This window comes from Stigmatopora nigra, chromosome 17, assembly GCF_051989575.1.
Source record: "Stigmatopora nigra isolate UIUO_SnigA chromosome 17, RoL_Snig_1.1, whole genome shotgun sequence".
NCBI classification, from domain to species: Eukaryota; Metazoa; Chordata; class Actinopteri; order Syngnathiformes; family Syngnathidae; genus Stigmatopora; species Stigmatopora nigra.
The window spans coordinates 8,286,734-8,311,925 of NC_135524.1; the positions used below are offsets into that span (position 1 = coordinate 8,286,734).

General features: G+C 38.4%; 1 protein-coding gene across 3 annotated transcripts; it reads right to left on the reverse strand.

Annotated features, from left to right (window-relative positions):
* Nucleotides 1-1,757: 1,757 nt before the first annotated feature.
* On the reverse strand, nucleotides 1,758-24,996 carry LOC144210623 (lysosome membrane protein 2-like). 3 transcript variants are annotated; one of them, XM_077737382.1, is made up of 13 exons: nucleotides 24,899-24,978; nucleotides 24,674-24,797; nucleotides 15,424-15,581; nucleotides 14,925-15,072; nucleotides 14,665-14,856; nucleotides 13,948-14,039; nucleotides 13,499-13,618; nucleotides 9,910-10,088; nucleotides 8,218-8,336; nucleotides 7,465-7,538; nucleotides 7,334-7,385; nucleotides 5,888-6,040; nucleotides 1,758-4,761 (listed from the first exon to the last, which is right to left on the reverse strand). In XM_077737382.1, exons 2-13 carry the CDS (start codon nucleotides 24,794-24,796, stop codon nucleotides 4,648-4,650), a joined length of 1,524 nt encoding a protein of 507 aa, XP_077593508.1. In that variant the 5' UTR covers nucleotide 24,797; nucleotides 24,899-24,978; the 3' UTR covers nucleotides 1,758-4,647. The 3 variants fall into 3 exon arrangements, with proteins under 3 accessions (XP_077593508.1, XP_077593507.1, XP_077593509.1); XM_077737381.1 differs by having other exon boundaries at nucleotides 24,674-24,996; XM_077737383.1 differs by lacking the exons at nucleotides 24,674-24,797; nucleotides 24,899-24,978 and adding an exon at nucleotides 15,773-15,860.
* Between the last annotated feature and the right edge of the window lie 196 nt (nucleotides 24,997-25,192).

The window sequence follows — 25,192 nt, forward strand, 5'->3', positions numbered from 1 at the left end:
ATGATTACTGATTTGTTGTATAACATATTGATCAATTATTTTTCGACTTGTTTTTTTTATCATTTGAATTAAAAATGTTGTATATTACTCAAATAAAGAAATAATGTTAGAAATGAGTGATATTGAATATCTGATTTTAATGTTATTAATGAGGCGACGGGCAGCTCGAGTGGTTGGTGGGTTGGACTCAATGGTTCCTGGGTCAAATCCAGGTCAACGTCCAACTGTGTGGGGTTTACATGTTCTGTGCAGGCCTGCATGGGTTTCCTTTAGGTACTACGGTTTCCTCCCACACTCCAAAAACATGCGTGGTAGGCTGATTGAACTCTGATTGGCTGGCCACCAATTAAGGGTTGTCCCCTACCTTTGGCCCAGAGTCAGCTGGGATAGGCTCCAGCACCCCCGGTGATCCTAATGAAGATAAAGCGGTTCAGAAAATGAATGAATAATATTATTAATGTTTTTTTTTTTTTTTTGCCCAAGCAAATCATGAAAGCTAATAAAATTTCTTGATGAATCGGTGGCCAGCCAATCGCAGGGCACAAGCTGGATGACCATTCACACCCACACACACTCATACCTGAGGGCAATTTAGAGTGTTCAACTAGCCTACAATGCATGTTTCTGGGATGTGGAAGGAAACTGGAGTACCCAGAGAAAACCCACACAAGCCCCGGGAGAACATGTAAACACACTTTGAGTACTAATCTGCGATTGAACGCTCTATTCTAGGGAATAATATATTTAAAACATAATTTTTCAGTATAGCATACACAGTCATTATACAAGTATAATGAATTCTATAAAGAAACATGATTCTTTATCAAATCAAAATCTAGGTGCTCAGCAACTTTTCTCAGTCAAAACCATATTATATTAAGAAGGGGGGGAAAAATCAATATTTTTGTAGCACTTATTCTTACTCATGTGCACTGGAGTTGCTCCCTGTTGACTTTGTAGCATTCTTTTCCCAAAAGTTGGATGTATTTTGAAAGTGTACACAGGAATATGGAGCAGTGTTGTGAGCTTGACGGCCTCCATGCAGGTTCTTCAGCCTTTCCCTCCCTCCTGCTCCTACTCACATAAAGACATCCTTGTTAGTGCCTTCAAGACACTGTTGCAGTTGCAGTACACACTACCGCCTTTCATGACAAAGTCAATGACTTTCTGCAAACATGTACATAATGATTCACCTTCATTTGAACTGAAGCGTACAATCAGGTCCTCCCCCAAATATTGTTGCCCCGGTGAAGGTTTTCTTTCGAATGAGTGCTATAATTTTTGTGGGTGAGACACTGGTGACCTTTGTTGAGAGTGATAATGGAGGTACTATCTGCTCTATTAAAATAAATGCCATAATTTAGGGGTGTCAAACTCATTTTTTGTCACGGGCCACGTCGTAATTTTTCAATTCAAAAGGAAACAAAATATTTTTTAAATTATGATCAAAACTAGTATAAAAGAGAAAATATTTGTATTTATTTAATTTGAGTTTTAATAAAAATATGTTGATCTAGAAACAACAAACTGAAAAAAATACAATTTTAAATTTTAAAAAAGCAATTATTGATAATCTTCAATTGAATTTGAACATAAAACATAAGTAGGCACTCATGATTTACTTTCTCGGCCAAATTTGGCCCCCGGACCGCCATTTTGACACCGTTCCCTAATTTATCGTTTCAAAGATCAATTGACGTCTGAGTGCATTTTTACAGAACTTTCCAAAAGGTGAAAAAACATCAAAAGGTGCCAAGTTCATCCCACTAAAACTATCTTTATTTTGTAACACAGTAAAAACAAGTCAATAGCTCACCAAAAAGTAAAATAATCAATTAAAAGGATACATATGTTGTTAAAACAATAACGATAATGTCATAAAGTACAGTCTGCAATCAATAGTGTGGCATCCATTTTGTGCTTGACTTTTTGGTTTTTTTGAAGATTGTAAAAAAAAAAAAAAATACACACACAAACACAGGTGGAAAAATGACTCATCAGATAATTTTGAATTTAGACGACAGGATGTACTCTCCATGAACCGTTAAACATGGTCAAAAGATCTAAGTAACGAATTTACTACCAAAAAAAATTAAAATTAAAAACAGAAAAAGAATAAAATGAAATTTCAGTCCTTCAAACATAATCACAAAAACAAGGGATCAGCAAAAAGCTTCCTTCATCATCTCAGGACAATTATAAATGTAATTAATCTGAGTATTTTGGAAATGCTATTTTAAACTATGAATGTTCTGAACTACTTTTTCCATGCCGGTTTGGTATGGAGCATAATAATACTGCCCAGAAGAGTTGTGCTATAGCGTATTTTTCTATAAAATACAATGTTTGATAAATTGTAGAACTTGCATTATTTAGACAAAAAGAAAAAAATGTTATGTACTTCATTCTTAACAACATTGTACAGCATTTGGGCTACTTTTTAAAACAAGTTTATCCGGGAAATTTACAAAAATACGCCATATTTAATACTTTAGATGTCAAAGTAAATACATGTGTTCAATTCTTCTTCCATTACTCCAAGATGACAATTTTTGAAGTTATCTTAAGCACACTTTCAGTCATGCATGCATGTGATTTTTCTTGAAAAAATAAAAATAAAAAACAACAAATGTGTCATATTGTTATATGCTATTTTTTCCTGTTATACTAATAATTTTAACCAATTTTAAAATTCCAACAACACCTATTGTGGCATTTTTTTTCCCCATGATTTACAGTTATGTACTCAAATTTACAATTTGGCTTTTTTTTTAATTTTAATAGACAAAAAAAATAGTTGAAAGAATCTTAATCTCCTCTAATTTCTGTTTCAAAACATGATTCTACACAATCAACAGATTTTTTCTTGATTGTTATGCCTATCTGCAACTAATAATTATAAAGGAACACAACATTAATAATGGCAAAAACAGGCTGGGCAGTGTTAAAAAAATCCTTTTCGAGCAGGAATTTTCTAAACAATTTAAAACCCTTGAGAAACATTGTAAGCAAAATTATACGCTTGCAGCATTGAATTCAAATGAAAAAACTACAAAAAAAACTAAACAAAATCACCATTTATGCTGGTAGAAGTGTTTGCACTGGAGGCCGAGGCACTTTTTAAATAGAACACTCAATGGTAACAATACAGTAACAATTAGTATGAGCTGTTAAACTATTTAAAAAAAACCTAGTATACTGCATGAACCATCTCTAGTCTGAACATCAGAGCAGAAGTCCCAGTATTTATCCATCTTTGACCTTTTTCACAGATAACAGCACAAACTGCCTTCGATATGTATCATAACTCCGAGAAAGTACATTTATGGCAAAATGAATAGATTAAGGCCATTTTTGTTTGGTTGGTTTGCTTTGAAAATGTGGTAATAAACAAAAGTAACCTCAAAAAGTTCCAGGAAGAAATGGGCTAGAAGGTTAAATTTGACTTACTGTGTAAACTTTTTAACTCATATTTATGACTCTTCAATATTGAAAAAGGATCTGAAGTGTAAAAAATACCAGTAGGTGTTTAATCCATGAAAATTACTTAAATTTTTCTCATAACCATAAAAAGCCATAAAAATGTTCATCTCTGATAATTTTCAAGGTTTGCTGAGAGAAAATTGTTGCACAAAAGTAACATTGAATAAGCACGACGTTAAAGGTTCAAAGGTCAAATTAATCACTTTCCCATTTAGTTTGTTTGTTGTAAATTCCGTCAATGTAAAGAACACTCGTTTCATTTGACATACAATAGTTGAAGGACGTTGTGTTTAAGGACTCAAATTTGTATTATTTGGTGCCCTAAATATGGGTTTTAGGCTTCGTTCAAACTTGCAGGCAAAATATGGATTTTTTAGCACATCCAGGTTGAAATTGTATGGCTCTTATGTAGTCTAAACAGCCTCAAAGCACATATAAAGATTTTTGTGAGGCCCAGATGCGATTTGGACACTTAAAATAGCGTGAACAGTCACCCGTAAGAAATGTAAAAGCAGTGTAAAAGGGTTAGAAGCAGTAAAAGGGTCTGTCTACATACAGTTTGGATAAAACTTCTGGAAGCAGAAAAATGCCTCTTCCATTTCATACTCCATTTTGGGTCAATGCCATTCATAAAGAATAGCAGCTTGCAAAATAAAAGAGTAAAATCTATTTTTTTACATGTGGTATAAAGGACTACATTAGCTATGACTTTGTCATTTACATCGAACAGTATTGTGGAAAAATGCTGAGTCATGTCTTCATTCACTATAAACATTCACAAGAGGCGAGAAGGACTTTCTTATTTCACAAAATGTACAGCCTTTTTCTTTTTTTGAGAGGATTGTGAGCATCTCCAAACACTGTCGCACATCAAAGATGCTTTTTTAAGGCACAGAAAAATCATTTTGTAACTTGTAGCTGTCATTTGACTAGATTTTAATACTGATAAGGTGCCTATTTTCCTTCCCTGATTGAGCATTCCAAAAAAACAGTCCATGACAGATGTCACAGTCAAAATACTGAAATATTTGTCAGACTCGCCATTTGGTTGAAATGCAACGAGTTCAATCTATTATTAGTCAGCAGACATTAGGACGAATGAAGGATACAGGCAGATCATTTTCAATTGCGTTTTTCCACTTTGAAACAGGGATGAAACCGGTATTAGGTTTGCGCGTCCACCTTGGCCGATAAGCCGATATATGTTCCGTTTTGAGGGTCTTCTTTTTCCTTTTCGTTGACTGGAGAATAAGACGTGTTCTCATCAGCGTTTGCCAGCTGGAGGAAAAGGTTATTTATTTATTATTCAGATAATAAATTGCAACTGAACTTGTCGCACTAGCCAGAAAGTGCACACGAGAAAACAAAAATACAGTGAAATGTACATACGGTATTTTCTCGCATATAAGCCGCACAGTTAAAATTGCTTTAAAATCGTTGAATTTTACAATTTTCTGTGTATAAGCAAATTTCAATTCCATATTCATGGTTTTAATAGGGAGTACAAATATGTTACTTCGAAGGAAAAATCAGAAGAAAAATCACCGCACATGGTATTTCTGAGATACCGTATGAATCAAAAGTACATTATTGGGGTCAATATCATAAGGAATTAATTCATCCAGTAATGGTTGTTTTCTTACTGCAAAACAGTAAATATCCAACAAATAGTAAATGTTAATTTGCCAACATCTACTGGTGAAAAAGAGCATAGCAACGCTGTAAGTATATTGTGCACATTACAAATACGGCTTATATGCGAGAAAATACGGTAAATCACATTTTCAGCAGGAAATTACTTCTAGCTTTTAATGATAATGATAAAATTGCAGACAGCTGTCTGTCAATGTAACATGAACAGTTCTTATATACCCTCACAAGCTAACCTTGTTAAATTACTCAACACACCGTCATAATTGATTCTTTTTCCCCATCACTTATGCTCACAATGATTGCAGGGGTGCTGTAGCCTATCCCAGCTAACTATAGGCACCAGGTGGGGGACATTCTGAATCGGTGGCCAGCCAATTGTAGGGCAAAAGGAGAGAGGCAGACAACCATTGATGCTCACACTCATACCTAAGGACAATTTAGAGTGTTCAACCAGCATGTCCATGTTTTAGAATGTGCGGGGAAACCAGAGTACCCGGAGAAGACCCACGAGAGGCCCGGAGAGAATATGAAAACTCTTCACAGTGGGAAACGACCCCTGACCCAAGAACCGAGGCCGGCCCGCTAACCACTCATCGACTGAGCCGCCCATAGCTAAAAGTTTGTGCCAGAGTAAAAATCGAGCTATAGTAAAAAAAACGCGACTCATAGTCCGGAAAATACGGCATATGCCGGTAATAAATAGTAATAAAAATGTGTCAAGTCAGCCAAATGACTGACTCACTTGTCCTACCTTCTGCTTGCGTTCACGAATCAGCAAAACGATGAGGACCAGCAACATGATGCCACCAAGAACGAGGAAAATTAGCGGGAAGTTAGACACCACGGTGACAGTCGTCAGTAATTTATGGACCCTCGCTGCCGAAGCTTCGTCCATAACCACACTCTGTGGAGAAAATCCCAAATGTGCTTTAATTAGTCCAACCGCCATGGCTGGGGGGAGAGTTTGGGGTACTGGCAAATGTATATTTAACACTCAGAGACGAAATCAACTCAATTGCTTATCTGCACGTCATCTTACATTTGTTTTAAACAAGACGTGGGCGATGAAAAAAAAAACGATGGTTATCGTCAAATAATTTTTGTCAACAAAAATTTAAAACAGTCAATAAAATTCAATAAATTAAAGTACAATTTCACCACCTGAAGAGCACAAAAATGCTAGTTCCAGACCAATGTTCTAATAAATACCTATGCACAAAAAGCAGCCTTATTGAAATTCCTTAACCCATTTTAATATATATATATATCAAGAAGTTTCCCCATTTTATGCAAATGTTATGAAAACATTGCAAAAATCTAAAACTTGTTAACTTGGGTTAAAATGTGTTAAGTTCATCCAACTTAAAAAAAAACGTTTTAACAGGACACATGAGGTAAATTGACAGTGGATCTTTTTCTTAAGCTGAAAATAGTCTGCTTGCTAATGGTGATGATGTCTTCACTTGATTATTTTTATTTATTTCATATAGCAGAGCAACTTGTGAACATTTCTGCAGGTTTTATTCTTCATTATATTTCATAGTGTTATTGAACAACAAAACAAAAATCCTTTTTATAATCTTCATATTGTATTTTCTTTTAAAGTAAGGTAAGGTAGTTGAATAAAGAGTCATTTATTTAGTTATTCATATAAGTTTGAAGTTTCAGATTGTGATAATTATCGAAATCGACTGATATTATTTTTTACCTTAAGATTTTATACTGCTTAAAATTATATATATATATATATATATATATATATATATATATATATATATATATATATATATATATATATATATATATATATATATATATATATATATATATATATATATATATATATATATATATATATATATATATATATATATATTATACTGCTTAAAAGTTTTAATGTTATAAACCGCATCATTTATTTAGAATAGCACCCAAAATGTCACGTTTATTGATTCCAAAATAATCTAATTAAGACATTTAAATACTTTCTGCTTTCCCAGGCCAAAAAATCTGCTTTTTTTAGGTCAAAAATTAAACAGACCAAGCACTTAAAAAACCAAAATGAAACAAGATGACATTTTAGTGAAAGGTTACACCCCTAATGAACACATTCCAAGCTAACATTGACATGTGTATCTTTCCGAGAGACTTAAAATATTTGCTAGTTCTTCTGTATCAGTTTTTACAAGTCTCTCACCTCATTCAGGAACATGACTGGGAATATAGTGTCATTTATATTTCTGGTTTTCCTGTTCGGGGAGGGAGAAACACATTTTTGTTATCAAATGAACAACATCTACATCAAGACATTGATAGATGCAAACTTACGGGAATCCGGAAATTCTATTCATTAAAATGTTGATTTGGGCTCTCTTGTTTGCACGTACAATTATGCCAGTGGTCTGTAAATGGAAAATAGAATTAAACCATCCATCCATCCTTTTACATTGTAAAAAAAACTCTGGGGGCAGCACACTTTTTTATGGTTTTGGGTCTGAAACCTGTTTTTAGTGCGAAAAATCAAAAATGTTCTCTGTCATGTCAGGTTTGTGAAGTTTTGGACCCTTCTTATGTTAACTAGGAAAAACACATTTTTAAATAGAAAATTTCAAATTTTGACATACATTGAATTATGAAAGCGACATACATACCTGCAGAGACGTGTGCCACTATTATGTTTTTAAAAAATATATGGCCAGTAAAGTGTATGTAATAACAATATAAAATAAACTAAGGAAACCTGAAAATGACATGTCAATTCCACATCGCAAATTTGTTCAAAACAGCACTCAGACTTTATTTATTCATTCTTTATTCCCAGTTTAATCAAACTGATGAAGACTGCACTTTTACCTGTACGCCACTAGATGACGCTAAACTGCAACTGCAGAAATCACAGCACAAAATAATAAGATATTGACAGTAAACCATACTGTAAATATCTTATACGCATTTCTGTGCTGGTAATTCCTACAATTGCAGTACATCACTATACCCATACTGATTATAATAAAACTGAGATTTGGAATATATGCATTATATATATACTCATATGTCAATACAATACTTAATTTTTCTTACTGGGTTTAGGTCAAGGTAGGTTTGATGGTGAATTCGTTCAGGGGACATTCCTTCAATAGCAGCTGCATATTTGGAATCGGCTAGGTAGAAATGTGGAAAAGAGGCCACGACTGGAGCACCTAGAACATAAAAAGCATTAATCCATAATTTAAAAAAACAAACTTGTACGACAATACGTTGCCAGTTAGCTTTGAACAATACAAATTGCAATTTTCAATCTATCATGATTATTCTAGCTTTACATACAAATATATTTTTTAAAAAAGGCTCACAGTGGGATACACATTTACTGGTATTGAAATATGTATATTGACCAAAAATGGTTTTAAACTAAGAACATTCGATAAAGGACTAAATAAACACAAATACTACACCCACCAAAAATATATCCAGACAGTTTTGGTATTTGACAATACACAAATATCTGAAAGTGTGTGACCTTGCAAGATGAACAAGATAAGCAAAGACGACTGTACCAGGTTTAAGAGTGTATCTGATGGCTACTTCCGAAAAACAACAGACCTGGCCAGGGTCATAGGAGAAACAATAGCTCGATAAGTGCATTCTAATGCTACTGTAGAATTAGTGATATCCACTTGTATAATCATGGTACTCCTGCTCAGTTCCTTCCACTTATTGTCAAAAAGGGACATTGCATCGCAATGATTGCCCAGTGAACTGGGGGGGTCATGCTCAAAACACGACAAAGACTGAAGCAAACCTGGCTGTGCTCCACCGCTGAACAAGAAAACGTGCGCCATTACACAAACTCGAGCAGCATTGCGCATACCGTACTGTATGTCTGCCAGGGGCATGACTATGTACTTGCTTGTAAAGTGGGGCAGGGGTGAGTGTTTTCCTGCTCTTGAGCCAGAGGACAGTCACAAAGGTTACTGTAGTGCATGCCTTCATTTTACCACCATCAACTCAGGGGGTTTCTTGACTGTAATCAATAGTTTGGACTTAACTAAGTCGTAATTTTAATTGCAAAATAAACCCCAAAAAGCACAAAACACAGTTTTGAACCCATTTCGCTGTTGGCCAGGAAGCCAGTTACCAGTAGGCATGTACAGTGAATCCCCAAGTTTCGGGTTCCCTACTTCATGTGTTTTTTTTCCACGTTACCAAGTAGAATGTGAAGTTTTTTCGTCCCATTTTTACAGATTTTTTCCCCGTCAACAAGAATTTCTCTCATGCACCCAAAAACTTCCAAAATTCCAACGGTTGGTGTGCATCATGGATTTACTGGTCTGTTATTGGTCAAGGTCACTAAGATAGCCGAAGATTGGCCGAAATCCCTTAGAGAGAGAGAATGATGCCTCTCTCTCTCTCTCTCTCTCTTTATCGCTCGTTCAGTTCAAAATCTCACTAGTTTAATTCAAACTCCAATTCTTTAACTTTAACAAACATTTCTATTGCCCGCAATATGCCAATTTTCCCTTACGATCCCAACTTCGGAACGGGTTAATGTCGTACCTCGGGAGTCGTGCACTGCAAAGCTGAGTGGGTTTTCCACATAGAAGTGGACCAGTCGATCAAATGATCGGTGCCAACCCTCCCAATCAAAATGAATTGGACATCCCTAGTCGCCAATAGCAGCAAATTAGTGAACATTTAAACGAAAAGCAAAATGATCCATCATAGTTTAACAACCACAACGAAACAATCCTAAATCTTGATTCGAGTGTTTACCTTTCCGACAAGGACTAACTTTAAGGAGGCCTGTTCCCAGACACTCCTGCGGAGTGACGCAGAAACCCTCGTTGGCTGGATTCTCCTCTTTGCTGGCTAGGACAGAACGGGGCGGCGTGAAGCGGTATGCCGGGATACCTCTCACCTCCACATCTTTTTCAAACTCCATGTAGATGGACCTATATATGAACATAAACAAAACAACTTTTTTTTTTATTCTTGTGCATGTTGATACAGTCATACTTCTACTTACGACATTAATTGGTTCCAGAACTTTTTTCGTAACTTGAAAATTTCGTAAGTAGAGGTGTACTTTAGACCTAAAATATGGAAGTGAAAAAAAATTGTCTGCTATTGACAATAATCGACCTCCACTTTACTGAAACTGGCTGTGGATGTTCATCTTTTAATGCCATTTCCAAACCAAATTGACTGGGAGGGGCGCCCCAGTTAAAATGGATTAGACGCCCAGCACCATCAATGGAGGCAAGTTCAAACATAAACTGTTTCAGCCCACATGAAATTTAGTTGACATGTGTCCCGCAAAACAATCTGAGTTTGACATCACTGTTCTAATACTCCGATTCCACTTTGTGCTTGACCCTTTAGGGGGCCCCACAGCGAATCAACTTTTTCCACTTGACCCTGTCCTTTGTATGATCTTCCCCTATACCAGCCACTTTCATGTCCTCCCTCACATATCCATGTATCTTCTCCTAAATGGACCTCTCATCCTCTTCCCTGGCAGTTCTATTGTCAACATTATTTTCCAATGACCTCTCCTCTGGACATGTCCAAAGCAACCAAGTCTGCTTTCTCTGACCAAAACCTATCCAACCCGGTCAGTCCTATGGAGATCCTTAGCCCTTAAATCCTCGATACTTCTAGCTCTATTTCCTGTCTTTTCCTCAGATCTACTGGCTCTGAGCTTTACAAATATCATAGCTGGCTTCAAGACTGTCATGTAAAACTATCTTTCCATCATCGTTGTTGGCAGTCCGAACACATAACACACCTGATACTTTCTTCCAGCTCTTCCAACCTGCCTGCACACTGCCTTCACTTCTTCTGTCACTCATGGTTACGTACTTAAAGTCATCCACCTTGTCGACATCTACTCATTATAACTTTACTGTTACCCCTTTCATTTATACAAACGTATTCAGTTTTACCCCTGCTCACCCCCATTTCTCTCGTTTCCACAGCAGACCTCCACTCTCCTCTCACTGCAACATCTGCAAACCTCATATTCCAAAGAGCTTCCTGTCTTGCCTCATTTGCGAGTCAATCCATCACCACAGCAAACAAAAAGATGTTTGTTGTTGATCCCTGGTGGAATCCCACCTCAACACCAAAACTCTCCTCTCACTCCTACTGTACACTTCACAGCTGCAGAACTGTCAAACATGTCCTGAACTACATATATCTCTGCTACTCCAGACTTCCTATTGCAGTAACAGAGTTCCTCTTTGGGTACTCTCTCAAAGACAACATCTAAAACTAAAAATGACAAAAAACTCCACAGCGTTGGAAATAAATCTCTGATCACGTGATCTCAAAGTGCATATCAGTGTGATTATGATGAGCCATGAGAGAGTTACAGTATGAACCATTCCCAGGCTATCCCAAAACTTCCCAGTCAGAACAAAGAGTCCATACAGTGTTTTCTCGTTTGCAACAATACTGCGGCGCCCTTTCCCTTGACCTCTATGAGACACCACACACACTCACTCACTCACACACACACACACACACACACACACACACACACACACACACACACACACACACACACACACACACACACACACACACACACACACACACACACACACACACACCTTTCACACAAAAACCTGCAGTACATACTTTCAAGACAAGCTTTTGTGAAATGTTTCTGGGGAAATACATCGTAAGCAGGTTTAAGAGACATAGCCAAAAGAGAAACCTGGCAGTACATTTAACATTTGACTTGATGTTCTGCATTATAAAAAATAAATGGCCGCATTGGGGAAACATTCATGGACAGTACCACCAAACTACAAGTCAGCTATTTAACTACAAGCACCTGTTTGCACTTCATCAACATATTGAGGATTTGCGATTCAGCTGTCAGGAAGAAGGCCAAAGTGTTACAAAAATAAAATAAATTAAAAAAACACCATGCAAAAGTTTTTAAAACAGGGGTGTCCAAATTTTTTTTTCTCAGAGAAAACATCAAACATTTGAAGGCAGACGTAAAACACTGTTTAACCCCCTCTAGTGTTAAAGATGAGGAATGCAGCAGATTGTAGGCTGAATTTAAGCATAATTTGTGGGCCATATTCAATAATTTATTTCTAATTTGATGTGAGCCATCAAAACCTGTGTAGCAATCTGCAGGACACAATCTGTATCCGAACTTTGCAAAATGTGTCGGTGCCAACACTAATGACGTTAAAAGGTAGAGGAAACAGAGGAGGTCGAGTTCCTTTTTTTACTACACATGACACAACCCACTTGCCAAAATACATTTAGTAAGTGGGTGAAAGTGTTTTGTAAACATGTTGAATAGGGGGGGTGGGTTAAAGAGACGCACCCAGACTGGGCCAAAGGTAAAACGTTAACAGATTCTTTCCACATGTCACAAAAAGTTTTTTTTAGGTCAAGGTTAACCACCAAATTAAAAGATGTGCATCAGTGAGCATAAAGTGCGGGCATGATTTTAGTGTTCACCCTTGTTGCAATTACAGGTTCATTGGGCACTCTAAAATAAAATTTGATTCACATTTAAGGGACATTTTTAAACTTATCTGTTCCAATTTTTTTGTTTTTTTATATCGAAAATACAAAATATAGCAATTTCTAAATGGAAATTCTTTTTCAAGGACTTGTTTTATTAACAATCTCATTTCATCTCATTTTCTGAACCACTTTATCAGCATTAGGATTTCGTGGGGTGCTGGAGCCTATCCCAGCAGGCTCCCGGTCAGAGGCAGGGGACACCCTGAATCGGTGGCCAGCCGAACGCAGGGCACAAGAAGACAGACAACCATGTACACTCACACCCACAACTAGGGGCAATTTACAGTCTCCAAATCAGCCTACCATGCATTTTTTGTAATGTGGGAGGAAACCAAAGTATCCGGAGGAAACCCACGCAGGCCCGTAGAGATCATGCAAACTTCACACAGGTGGACCGACTTGGACTTGAGGATTAACTGGTTCAGAAAATGAGATGATATGAGCTTATCATTTTCAAGCAAAAGCCTCACCTTTGGGTTGGAAGGGATTTGTTAAAATTCCATGTATTTCAAGGGAAAATGTCATCACATGTAATGTGATGTTTGTTGAAGTAAAACTAAAAATATCCTTTGAAAGCCAAAATTTGAATACCATGTTGGGTCAAAGTTTAGCCAGAGTTATTAGTGGTGAGTAAGCAGCCACCCAATCAAGCACAAACTGGCCAAAGAACGAGTGCAAATTAGGGGTGTACAAGCTCAGTCCCGGAACGAATTAAGCTCGTATCTAGAGGTACCACTTTAATTGTGGCTTGAAACCCACTACTGTAACACCTGTGATTTAACGCAAAGAAAAGGAGGCAAAATACCTGCAAAGGTCCGGCGTGAAGATGTAAATGCGCTCGTCTTTTTTCAGGAGAGGATGAAAAGCGCTTCCGTCAGACCCGTTTATGCTGTTGCTTTGGTTGGAATTCCAAAAGTTCAGCTGGCTGCAAATCATGTTTGTATGTCCGTTAATAGTTTGCCACAAAGTATTTTCTATCATACAATTATACAAAATTGGACAAAAGTGTTAAATAATACAAATCTAAAAAAAACAACAACAAGCATTTGGGATGATAATGAGGCATAAAAAAGTTACTTTTCAGCGATTACAGGGTGCCTTAGAGCTGAGGGAGAATGCAGGAACAAAAAAACAAAAAAAAAACAAGACAGTTGGCCTCTATTTCTAGCAGAAAGACGTTGACTTAAGTAAGCAACATTAAAGAGCTGAGTTTCAAAACATTGACTGGAAAAAAACCCGGGAGGAATGCATTACCTTTGGCCTTTCCATGTTTCCACTTGGCCATAATCCAAATAATTCTGCTTCCCGGTGTGAAAGACAAATTCCCCATCGTTGCTTCCATTTTTCTGATGGGAGAACAAGTTTTTTGTACTGTATTTCCTTCAAATGAGACAAATATGCACCACCTTCGAGTACATGCATCCTACATCCTTTATCTGAAAATGTATATTATCCAGGTCATCTAATTTCTATGATAAGTCGATACTTTGACAACGTGTAAAAGGAGTTAATAGAAACATGCCTATTTGTTTGTTCTCTCGTCATTTGAACAGAACTATTCCTTCATGATAACCATATTAACCATATTCTCTCTCCCCTCCGTGAAATCCGTCTAATTTTAGTACTTTTAAACATATCTTAGTACAATTAAACCACTGTTTTTGTTACTTTGTTAATAGATGGCGAATCAGAACTAATAAAAAGGTTTTACCAATACGATATACTGTTTTTTTCCATAGGGTTGGAATGAATCAATTTGTTTTTAGTTCATTTCTATGGGAAATGTTCATTTGAGTTTGGAGTAAATCGACATACGAGCTCAGTCCTGGAAAGCATTAACCTCATATTTCAAGCACTATAATAAGAAAAGGATAAATAACTTTTTGATATGGACCCTGATTTCCAATCGTGTCATGGAATCCATTGATTCTCTAACCACTTCAAATGTTTCCCAAAGAAATCTACCCGTACCTTGTACATTAGCCCAAAAGTGGTCTCGACGTCCGGATTGGTCGGAGCGATGCGGACCAGCAACGGGTCCTCGTAACCCCACAACAGTTCGTCCACGGTGCGAGTGGTGAAAAGGCCGCACCCGAGGGAATTCATCCAGATGGATACCATGGAGGATTTCCAGAAACTTCCTTTCACCTTGTTCATCACCGCCTGGGAAGGACGGGGACTTGAGGCAAAAGTACACAGCTGCAGCTGACCTCGAGCATTACTTTCCTCACCCAAGCAGGTATATTGACAGTAGTGATGTTATCCGATGCAGGGTCGCCAACAGACTTATCTCTCAAGAACACAAAGCTTTTGGTGTTGTATCCCGAGACCATTTTGTCGTTGTCCACCATGCTCACATTTTCTTTATATCTGTATTCCCTTTACGAGACAGCAACAAAATATTTCACCAATTTTGACATGCTACAATCATAAATATGACAAATCGAGGCTACCTGGAAGGAACTATCTAGCACAGCAACATTTAACACTGTTTTGTGCAGAGATCACACTTTAACTTACTACTTTTACATTTAACTTTCATTTATTCATCTTCCGTAAGATTCCTGGGGCCTATCCCAAATAACAATGCGTAGGAGGTGGACTACACCCTGAACTGGTTTCTACCAATGGCAGTACTGACAAATTAAGGATGAAATTCCAACTGATTGATTGTCTATCATCATCAATGAACTGAAATAGCAAACGCCAGCATTGATTCTTGGAACTCACCTGTATGTGTAAGGCCCAACTTGGTTAACCACTGGTTTAGCGCCATTGAGGATCTCCTCCTCGTTGGTGACATTAAAGAAGAAGTACTCCATGTAGACAGGAGGAGGTGGCCTCTTCCATGACTCAAAAACACGACTGCCCTCCACCAAAACAATTTCCTGTCGAAGATTGAAAGTGTGATTATTAACTAATTAAACGTTCAGCGCAAATAGTCTCAGAATTGCACGTTAAAAAATGAAACATCTAAATAAGAATTTACAGTATGTTGAAATGTTTTATATATAAGACTTTCTTAAATGTTAACAGACTAAGAGCTATGAATCAAAGTGTAATGAATAGTAATGTTTACGTTTATTTATTTGTTTAATATATCCCCAGATAAGTTTTGTTGTTTGTATTCCATAACTCTTTCACTTCCATTGACAGTTATACTGTCAGGCCTCAGACGTGACTGGTGGCGGGGTGTTCCAGTCCGACCAATCACTGGCCCAGCTCCAACGAGCGGAGTGGCGCCAGGTGGAGGCAATCAAGTTTCTGCCAGGATATAAGGCCACCGGAGACCCAACCAGCTGCCGGATCGTAATCTCAGCTCGCTCACTGAAGTAACCTCTGGTACAGACCATTGTTCTATGTTGATTCATTGCCCTTTTATGCCCAGGAACCCCCAAGTCTGAGACCAGCAAGGAGAACAACAAACCAAGGATAAACGACCAGGATAGGAGGAGAACGACCCAGGATATCGACAGGATTGGACTAGAACTACGGCAAGAGACAGACTGGTAGAAGGAAGAAGGAACAGCCAGGAGTACCACCAGGACACGAACTGAATATAGTTGACTTGAGCAAATTTAAATAAAGGTGAACAAAGAACTGGACTTCAATCTCGCCTGCTTTGGGGCCATTTCCAGGATCATAACATATACACATCCAATCCAGCATAGCATGTTTGTTCCTGGTCTTTCATTTAATAAAAGATGAACAAAAATGCGATTTACAATCTGCGGAGTCCAGTGCAAACTGCATAGTTCCTCATTGTGCATTTTTCAGTTTGAAACATAGAGTTAACAAAAATAATTACAGCGTGGGAGTACTTTAACAAGATAAGTAATTTTTTGTAGTTGTGCAATGCAGCAAGATTTTTCTCTACTTAAAACATCATAAAAAATGTTTTTGTTGGCAACTGAAACGGCGAATGGTATTTTGAAAGTGGAAAATGAATTTGATACAATAGTAAATCGAATTAACAACTGAACAATTCATAGAGTATTTTTTACTTAGGAATAGTTCAGTAGGCAGCATGGTTAATCAATCGCAATTGTTTCTATTGGCAGCTGAAACTGATAAATGGCATTTCCATAATTTAAAGAAAAAAAAGTTAGGAACAGAACAATTTAAACTATATTTTGACTGAGGACTAGTTGAAATCATTTGAGAAATGTGGATGTTGAAATTCCAAGTGATAAAGGTTAAAAAGAAGTTGCTACATGTTTGTATCTAGAATGGTGTGTACGAAAAAAGAGAGAGAACCCAGAGAACAAAAACATATCAGGGGGGCTGTAGAGGGTGCCTCTGTCTGACAAGAGCATTGGCTATGCACATGAATGGTCTTAGGGGAGACCCTCCATAGTTCCATTGTCAGACGGTTGCCATTGACAACGGGCACTTGGGGAGAGTCAGTGACAGATCATGTGATGCATAAGGCTGGACTCCCAATGGTTGCGCGGGACGGCAACTTTAATGATCTGGGCCACATTCCTCAGGCCTGAGCTCCATGAGGCCCTGGCACCACACAAGCAGCCGCTATGAAGCTAAACTTTTAAAAAAATAATTTAAAAAAACACCACAGGAGACAACTCTCCCGATAACAATTATCTCAACATATGGCGATATGGCAATTACGTATAAATGGGTCAGGAAATCATCTTAAAAAAATCCATTGCAACTAAAACAACATATTTTCATTATTCTGTGGTTAATTTCAATGAGTTTATTACTAGTAGACACACAATCTGCTTGAAGTGGGAGGGTTGGCAGCAATTGATAGGAAGCCAGTGTGTTCACTTCATTTTATTCATTTTTAACAGTGGTTATCCTGATTAGGGTCATGGGGTACTAGGGTCTATTCCAAAAGGCGGACTACACCCTAGACTGGTCCCCAGTCAGTCATAGGGCACACAGAGAGACAGACAACTAATTGCACCCATAATCACACGGCCACCAAGTGGGAATCATTCCCACATTCTCTGGCAAGAGAACCATTGCAACTTCGGGTGGCTTTGTTTTTGTAATTAACCGTTAATTTTACTGTCACTTCAGAAAACATTTCTGGGTCACCTGATGTTGATCTCAGGCATCCAGATCATTTTTCTGTTAATTGTTGTTGATTCCTGTTGATTTTCTGTTGTTTAAGAATTGAAGTTCATTTGCCCATTTCCAATCAAAATGGGCAATCAGTGAAAAATGTCGCAAGCAACCTCTTGGTTCCTTTTCTTATAAACTGTGACACATTTGCAACATGATCTATCGAGTCTCAACTCACGCATATTGATAACCTGTTGAGAAATAGTGTTGTGGTGTATAACCATTTTGACAAAGGAAAGGAAAAGGATTAATGGGGGATTACCATAATTTTTGGACTTTGAATCGCACCTGAATACAAGTTACACTCGGCAAAGAATGCACAATGAAGACAAAAATATATAAATATATAAGTCATACTGGCGTATTAGTTGCATTTTTCTGTGTCAATTTTGTAATTTACCAGTAAACAAGAACAAACATTATACATTAAGATAATAGGAAAATAGAGAACTACAGAAACTTTTGCCTAAGAAAACACAACATAACATAGTGTTAGGAGTTAGAGTTAAAAAAGAAAAAAAAAACAACAGTCGGACTTCAGTATATAATGCAGGCCCACCCAAACTAAGAAAAAAGTGTGACTTATGGTCCGGAAAATACGGTAGTTTGCTTCCAACAGCACACGAGATGGAATTTTCAGTTTGGCCTAATTGTGTCATTTTGATTCAAAGTAGTTCCTGGGTGTAAATGAACCCATAAGAAGGGGCGCGCGCCAACGTGGACTGGGACCCCGCCTCCCAGAGCCTCTATTCTACTGATCTACAGACATTTGCAAAGTGGATAGGGACAATAAAGCTGTCACCTTGGATTGAGGAGAGCAGAGAGCTTTTCTGGTGCTCTCCTTTCATGATTTCTTTCCTTCCCAACATTGCTGCCCTCCCAGCATGCCACATGAAATAATGCATGGAACACAGGAACACAGACCCCTACACCACTCCCCGATTGAAAACATATGTAGCAGGTGAATAAGCAAATAGGAGCGCTGCTACCGCTTTGATGTCGAGACGGGACAAAAACACTAGCATGAATAACGCCCAGCCAGAGGATATTCTTTAAATCTTCTGAAAAACACTAGAACATAAACTAGTTCATGCAGAATCTATTGTTTTGGAGTTCCACCGACTGTGCTTTACCAGCTTTGCTTACGTTAAGGCAAGGGTGTCTAACTCATGTTCTGTCCAAAGCCAAGTTCCAATTTCAATTGTTATTCATTTATTTGTTATGTGCTGATTTACAACCATTTACTTGGATTTGAGTGGTTTCTAACTACAAAACAGCTCATGTATAGAGACTTCAGAATCAAACAACATGCACTTCATCAACTTGATGTCTTGCATCAAATATTTATTTTGATTTAATCTGTACCTACTATTTATCTCTGAGTCATGTTTTTTGTTCCACCCAATCTAGCACAAACCACCCAAAAAAGCAGGCTAAAACAAGCAGGACTTGACTGTGATCGCTGATTACGCTTGTAAGAAACCAGATCGTTTACAATGTGTCATCTTGTTTGCTTGTAAAGAAATCCTGAACCTTCCACAACTGTTTGGGAGCTTCGAAGTCCTTGCCTTGATTTGGACTTAACCTTTCTTTGCTTCGATCTTAGCATGAGAAGGTCTTGAACAGGGGTTGGGAACCTTTTTTGACAAGACAGCCATAATAAATTCATCATCAATCATTTGTTAATGTAATTTTGGTATTTGAAATTATGACTAAAGCAGCGCCACAGTTAGTGTCGGCGCTATTTAAATTGTGACATGCCAACTTAAAGTTCCCATTGGTCAACGGATTGCCTTGTAATGTTGTGAACACAGATGGGCCACACGAGGCTCCCATTGGTCGATTTAGCAGAGCTCGAGGTGGTGTCATGAACACCGTGACGTGCCAACGCAAGGTTCTAATTCTTCATTTTATCTTAAATGTTAGCAGAGAACAATATGCACCCATCAAAGGAGACATGTCTCACTCGCGAAACATAAGTTCCCGACCCTTGCTTCCTTTTAAGGAAGTGTCTCTGCTCCCCAAAGTTTTCAATTTCACTTGATTTTGACATATGTGAGTGGTAAACAATCTTATTGTGGTCAGAACTTGGCTACAATTTTAAATCAGTCTCGGACCTGACATCTTTCAAAACACTATTGTTATTATATTTTCTTATCATTCTGTTCTGTGTAAATTTACTAATATTCCACAAAGGAAAGAGTGCTTATCCATTGCTTGCTGAGCTTAAGAGGCTTACCACTCAAGGACGTATTCTTGGAATGAGAACCTTTGGCAGCGTGTCTGTGGGTTGACACGTCCGGAAATAAATCACACTACTACCAGATTTTTTGTTAGATGGCACTGCATGTTGAACTGTGTGTTTTGCTTGAGTTTAGCTGTGAACTCGTGCGTATTTTATGCAGCAACACCTGCCCGATTCTTCAACAGAGTGCTGCGTCACCAACAGCATCGCCGTGAGTGTCGGATTTCTCCGCCTTTGCATGGCTCAAATTTATTAGAATTGAAGGGCGCAATGCCAAAGTTTTAAAATATAATCATTTGTTCTAGCCTAATCATGATGAAATGTGCCGGTATCTACAATCTAAATTTTAATACAGCGGTACCTCGACATATGAGTACCCCGACATACGAGCAATTTGAGATATGAGTAAAATTTCGGGCAAATGTTAATCTTGAGATAGGAGACAAATTTTGATGTACGAGCAGACAGCGGACGCCAGAGGCTGCTCCTAAAAAACATCATGGGCATTGTCTCTCTCCCTGCAACTCCCTCGTGTAATGTCTCCCTCCCTGCAACTCCCTCGTGTAATGTCTCTCTGGTCGCAACTCCCTCGTGTAATGTTTCTACGGGAACTGGTTGCATTTTTTCAGTGTTTTTTCCCGTTAGTCAGTGCGAATGGCGGAGGTTGTTTGCTAATACGAGAGGAGTACTACTTCCCCAGCAAGTTGACAAGTGGTCGTGCCCCCCACACACTTTCCCGCTCCTCTCTCCGTCACTCTCCCTCCCTTCCGCGAAATCCGTCTAATTTTAGTACTATTAAAACACTAGTTATTTGTTACTTTGTTAATTGATGGCGAATTAGAACCAATACAAATGTTTTTTTCCAATCCAATATCCCGTTGTTGGTATTTTTTTCCAGAGTTGGAACGGATCAATCTATTTTTAGTTCATTTCTATGGGAGACGTTTGTTTGAGTTACGAGAAAATCAACATACAAACTCAGTCCCGGAATGCATTAAGCTCGTATCTCGACTGTATTTATTCAAAGACATTGTATTCATGTCGTGTCTATCGGCAATTTACCTTGAATGAACTGCTGTCAGATTTCAACCTTTGTGTGTTGTATGTTAGTTGAATCAGCTCTTGGCTTTCAGAATATGTAATGGGACAGTTGCTTAACCAATCGAGCAGTGTGAATTGTGTCATCTGTGTAGATTTTTTCATTGCAAGGGAAATTCGTCATGATGTGGTTTCACACTGCACCGTATCATGCTCAGGAGTTTTGTCCGTTTCCTGGTTCTCAACTGAGTTGCACCGAGAATAAAACATATCAGCAAGCCAGTAATTGCATTCACTGAGGTTTAGTACAATACAAGCATTTCCTGTCTTAGTTACTTCCCCCCCTTGAGATATCATCACCTGCTGCAGTGTTTCTCTGCCATCTGGCAGGCCAAGAGGCCTGGTCGGTGGCGGTGGGCGGATTTACTAGCTACCATACTATTTTCAAGCGTGTCATCTAGGGACGTCTACAATATGACCTCCAGCCTTGTTGGGGATACGTGAGTAAATAATTTACTTTAGTAGAATGAAAGATTTTCTGAACCAGGAAGTTAAAGCGGAATCTTTTACTAGTCATCGAGTGTGAATATTCTATTTTTGTATAATTGTGAGAAAGCGAAAGTGTCACCGAAAAAAATTCTATTCTGCGTTTCGACAACTTGTTGAAGTGAACACGCTGATTTCTAACGCCTATGAGTTTCCCATTGATATGTCCATTCCACTGAAGGCCAATCAGGTTAAAGACTATTCAAATTTAATCCATTAAGCTTCATGTTCATGAAAAACAACATTGTAATCATAAATCAAAGCCCCTTCAGTTAAAATGGTTTGTTGGTTAAGCAATGGCAATGACACTGAATGAAACATTTGTTGCCTTTCAACCGACTTCTCGCATTTGATATAATTAGTCAAATCAGAAAACATTTGTATTTTCATTTTGCTTTCTATATTCTTTCTATATTCTACATTAAAAGCATCCCAAATTTATGTCCAAGTGGCAACCCATTGGCCTATTTTCACCCTAATCACCTTCTGAGTCGAGGGAAAAAGATTTGAATCGGTGCCTTGCCAAGGAATTTCTTTCAACTATAAAGATAAAGAATGAATGTTTGCTTTATGTGTAAATCGGGTTGACAGAACATTAGAAGAGCCATTTAAGGCAACAACGTCACTTGTAAGAACAAAGTAGTCTGCTTCAACCTACTCCAAAAGAACAACAAAATCTGAATTTGGTTTGTCTCCCTTGTGCCCTGCAATTGGCTGACCACCGATTTAGGGTGTGCCCCACCTCTGGGCCGAACTCAGCTGGAATAGCCTCCAGCACCCCCCACACACCCAGTGAGGATAAAGTGATTCAGAAAATGAATGAATGAATGTTTGTCTCCCTTGATCAATTACACAGAAATTAGTACTTGTAGCTGTTTACTTTATTAGTTTATCTTCCCCTTTAATTTAAGCAATTATTTGAAAAATCATGAGTCTCAAGTCGATTCCTCGGAAATGTATCTAAAAGGGAAAAATAGCACACCCAAATGTATCTTTTTTCTCCAGTTTGCAACATGCGAGTGGTTAGCATGTCAGCCTCACAGTTCTGGCATCCTGGATTCAAATCCAGGTTGGCTGCCCTGTGTGGGTTTCCTCCGGGTGCTCCGGTATACTCCCACATTCCAAAGACATGCATGGTAGGCTAGTTGAACACTCAAAATTGCCCCAAGGTATGAGTGTGAATGGTTGTCTGTCTCCTCGTGCCCTTCGATCAGCTGGCCGCCGATTCAGGGTGTCCCCCATCTCGTGACCAAAAGTCAGCTGGGATAAGGCTGAACGAATAAAGCTCTCTAACATTAAAATCATCTAAGACAGTTATCAGTGAGATCATTTTTTTAGCAAATCAGATGTGAAGAACAAAATAAGGTTAAATTACATTTATTCATTTTTCCATACCACTTAACGAGGTTTACAGGGGGGTACTGAATTTATCCCAGCTGACTTCAGGCACCAGGCAGGAGACACCTTGAAGTGGTAGCCAGACAATTTCAGGGCATAATGAGATGTACAACCATGCTTACAATCATATCTAGAGCCAATTTAGAGGGTTCAACCAGCCTACCCTGCATGTTTTTGGGATGAGGCAGGAAACTGGAGTACCCGGAGAAAACCCACAAAAGCCCAGGGAGAACCTGCAACCTCTTCACAGTGAGAACTGAGGTGGGATCGAACTATCGACCCCATAACTGTGAGGCTTATGCGTTGCTGGGCTGCCATAAATAACTTAGCATATGAAAGAAAAATAGTCCAATGTGATCTCGTTATATCCATATTATTTTTTCTCTCTGAATATTACACTGTATGACTTCATCTAATTTCCCATGGCACACCTGACCATTGCTCACGACTCACTGGTTTGGGAAAACTGACTTAAAGGCAGTGGGAAAATTGTCGTTTACCCCGCTTCCATTGTTTGCTCACCACACTAAAATGGGTCAAAATGATGAATGCTGACTTAGTATTGTTCTCGACATTTACTGGGAAATGTGTCACGGTTAAGAATCCTCCTACACTAAAAAAACAATTGAAAGGTCTACTACACAACTGTGATTACAATATCCAACATAGGACAAGAGTGAATGAATTATTTAATAATTTTATATGGGATCTAGCTGCATCTATATAGGAAAGTAGATCATTAATCTGTTTTGGGACGTATGTTAAAGTGCTATCTCTCACTGAGACCATCTTTTATTGTCTTTTATTGCTTGCGGCATTCAAAATTCACCCTATAATTAAAAGATTCAACCACCTGCAAGTAAGGTAATTTTTCAATTCTAATCATGATTTAATTTGCTATTTATCTTTATAAGCCACAAAATTACACGTGGAGGGATATCAACAAAGGCAGCTTCGGTTTATATCCAGGTCAGTCCACATGTGTGGAGTTTACATGTTCTCTCTGGGCCTGCGTGGGTTTTCTCTGGGCACTCCGGTTTCCTCCCACATTCCAAAGACATGCATGATAGGCTGATTGAACACTCTGAATTGGTTATAGATGGTTGTTTGTCTCCTTGTGCCCACCCTGTGATTGGCTGGCCACAAGTCAGCTGGGATAGGCTCCAGCACCCCAGTGTGGATAAAGCAGTTCAGAAAATGAGTTGAGGATATCAACTAAAGAAACAAAAAAAAGTATGTTTGCGCAACATTTTTTTACAAGATCAGAATCGGCTAGAAAAAAAAAGATTCTAATGTTTTTCAATAGCTATAAGGTTAGCAAAATGTATGTTTTAATACTTTAATTACCGAGCTATCGGATTGGTACTCAGTATTGGTAGGTCAGATGACCCTGACTCGAACTCGGGTGTAAAAATATGAGATCGAGACAACTCTAGCCAAAATGGTTCTTGTCTAAATTCATGCATTTTTGTAACTTACACCAATACTATTTTCTGTAAAAAAATACTAGTACAGTGGAACACGTATATAAAAATAGAGATTAAAAACACACCCACTGTGACCCGTGAACTGTCATCCTCGTTGAGGTGAGGGGTGATGTAAACAAAAACATTGCAGCACCAACAAACAAAGGAATAAATAAAAGAAACAACTTTTTTATACCTTTTTGAGGCGGTTGTGCATCAGCTGTCGGAACGCCTGCTTGGAGATCAGGCCGATGCCCACGACGAACAGGGTGGCACAGATGACGCCCACCGCGTAAATGGCACACGACCTCCGTGTCATGCTTGCAGGTGGAAACGTCCGTTCACAAAGAAAAAGAAAAAGTCAAGTAAATTTTCAAGTTTCTTCTTCCGGAAGAGTTTGTAGAAGTTTTACAACTCTTACTTTAAAAAGCTGCGCGTGTAGTCGAGAGATCGTTGAAGAGAGAAAGAAAATGACGCGAGAAAAGAACGTGGGAGCGCGATTTTAAAGTGGGTTCAATAAAAGAGAGGCCACGCTTATTTGTATGCCGGGCAGGGGCCGGCTAGACGCCCGTTGATTGGCTACACGAGAACGCGCGAGGGTTGTGAGCGCGTTCGTGCTTCCCAACCCACGCAAGGGGGCCCATCCCCTCCAACCCAAACAAGGATGAGCGCGTCTTCATCTGTTGAGTCTCATACAAGGAAACACACAACAATA

What these genes read in the sequence shown, in the direction of transcription:
- LOC144210623 (XM_077737381.1), bottom strand. Translation starts at nt 24,796, where the DNA reads ATGACACGGAGGTCGTGTGCCATTTACGCGGTGGGCGTCATCTGTGCC. An exon ending in TGCACAACCGCCTCAAAAAG is followed by an intron (nt 15,582 to 24,673) that starts GTATAAAAAAGT and finishes AATCTTCGACAG; the next exon opens with GAAATTGTTTTGGTGGAGGG. An exon ending in CCTACCTTGACCTAAACCCA is followed by an intron (nt 7,539 to 8,217) that starts GTAAGAAAAATT and finishes TTCCATTTACAG; the next exon opens with ACCACTGGCATAATTGTACG.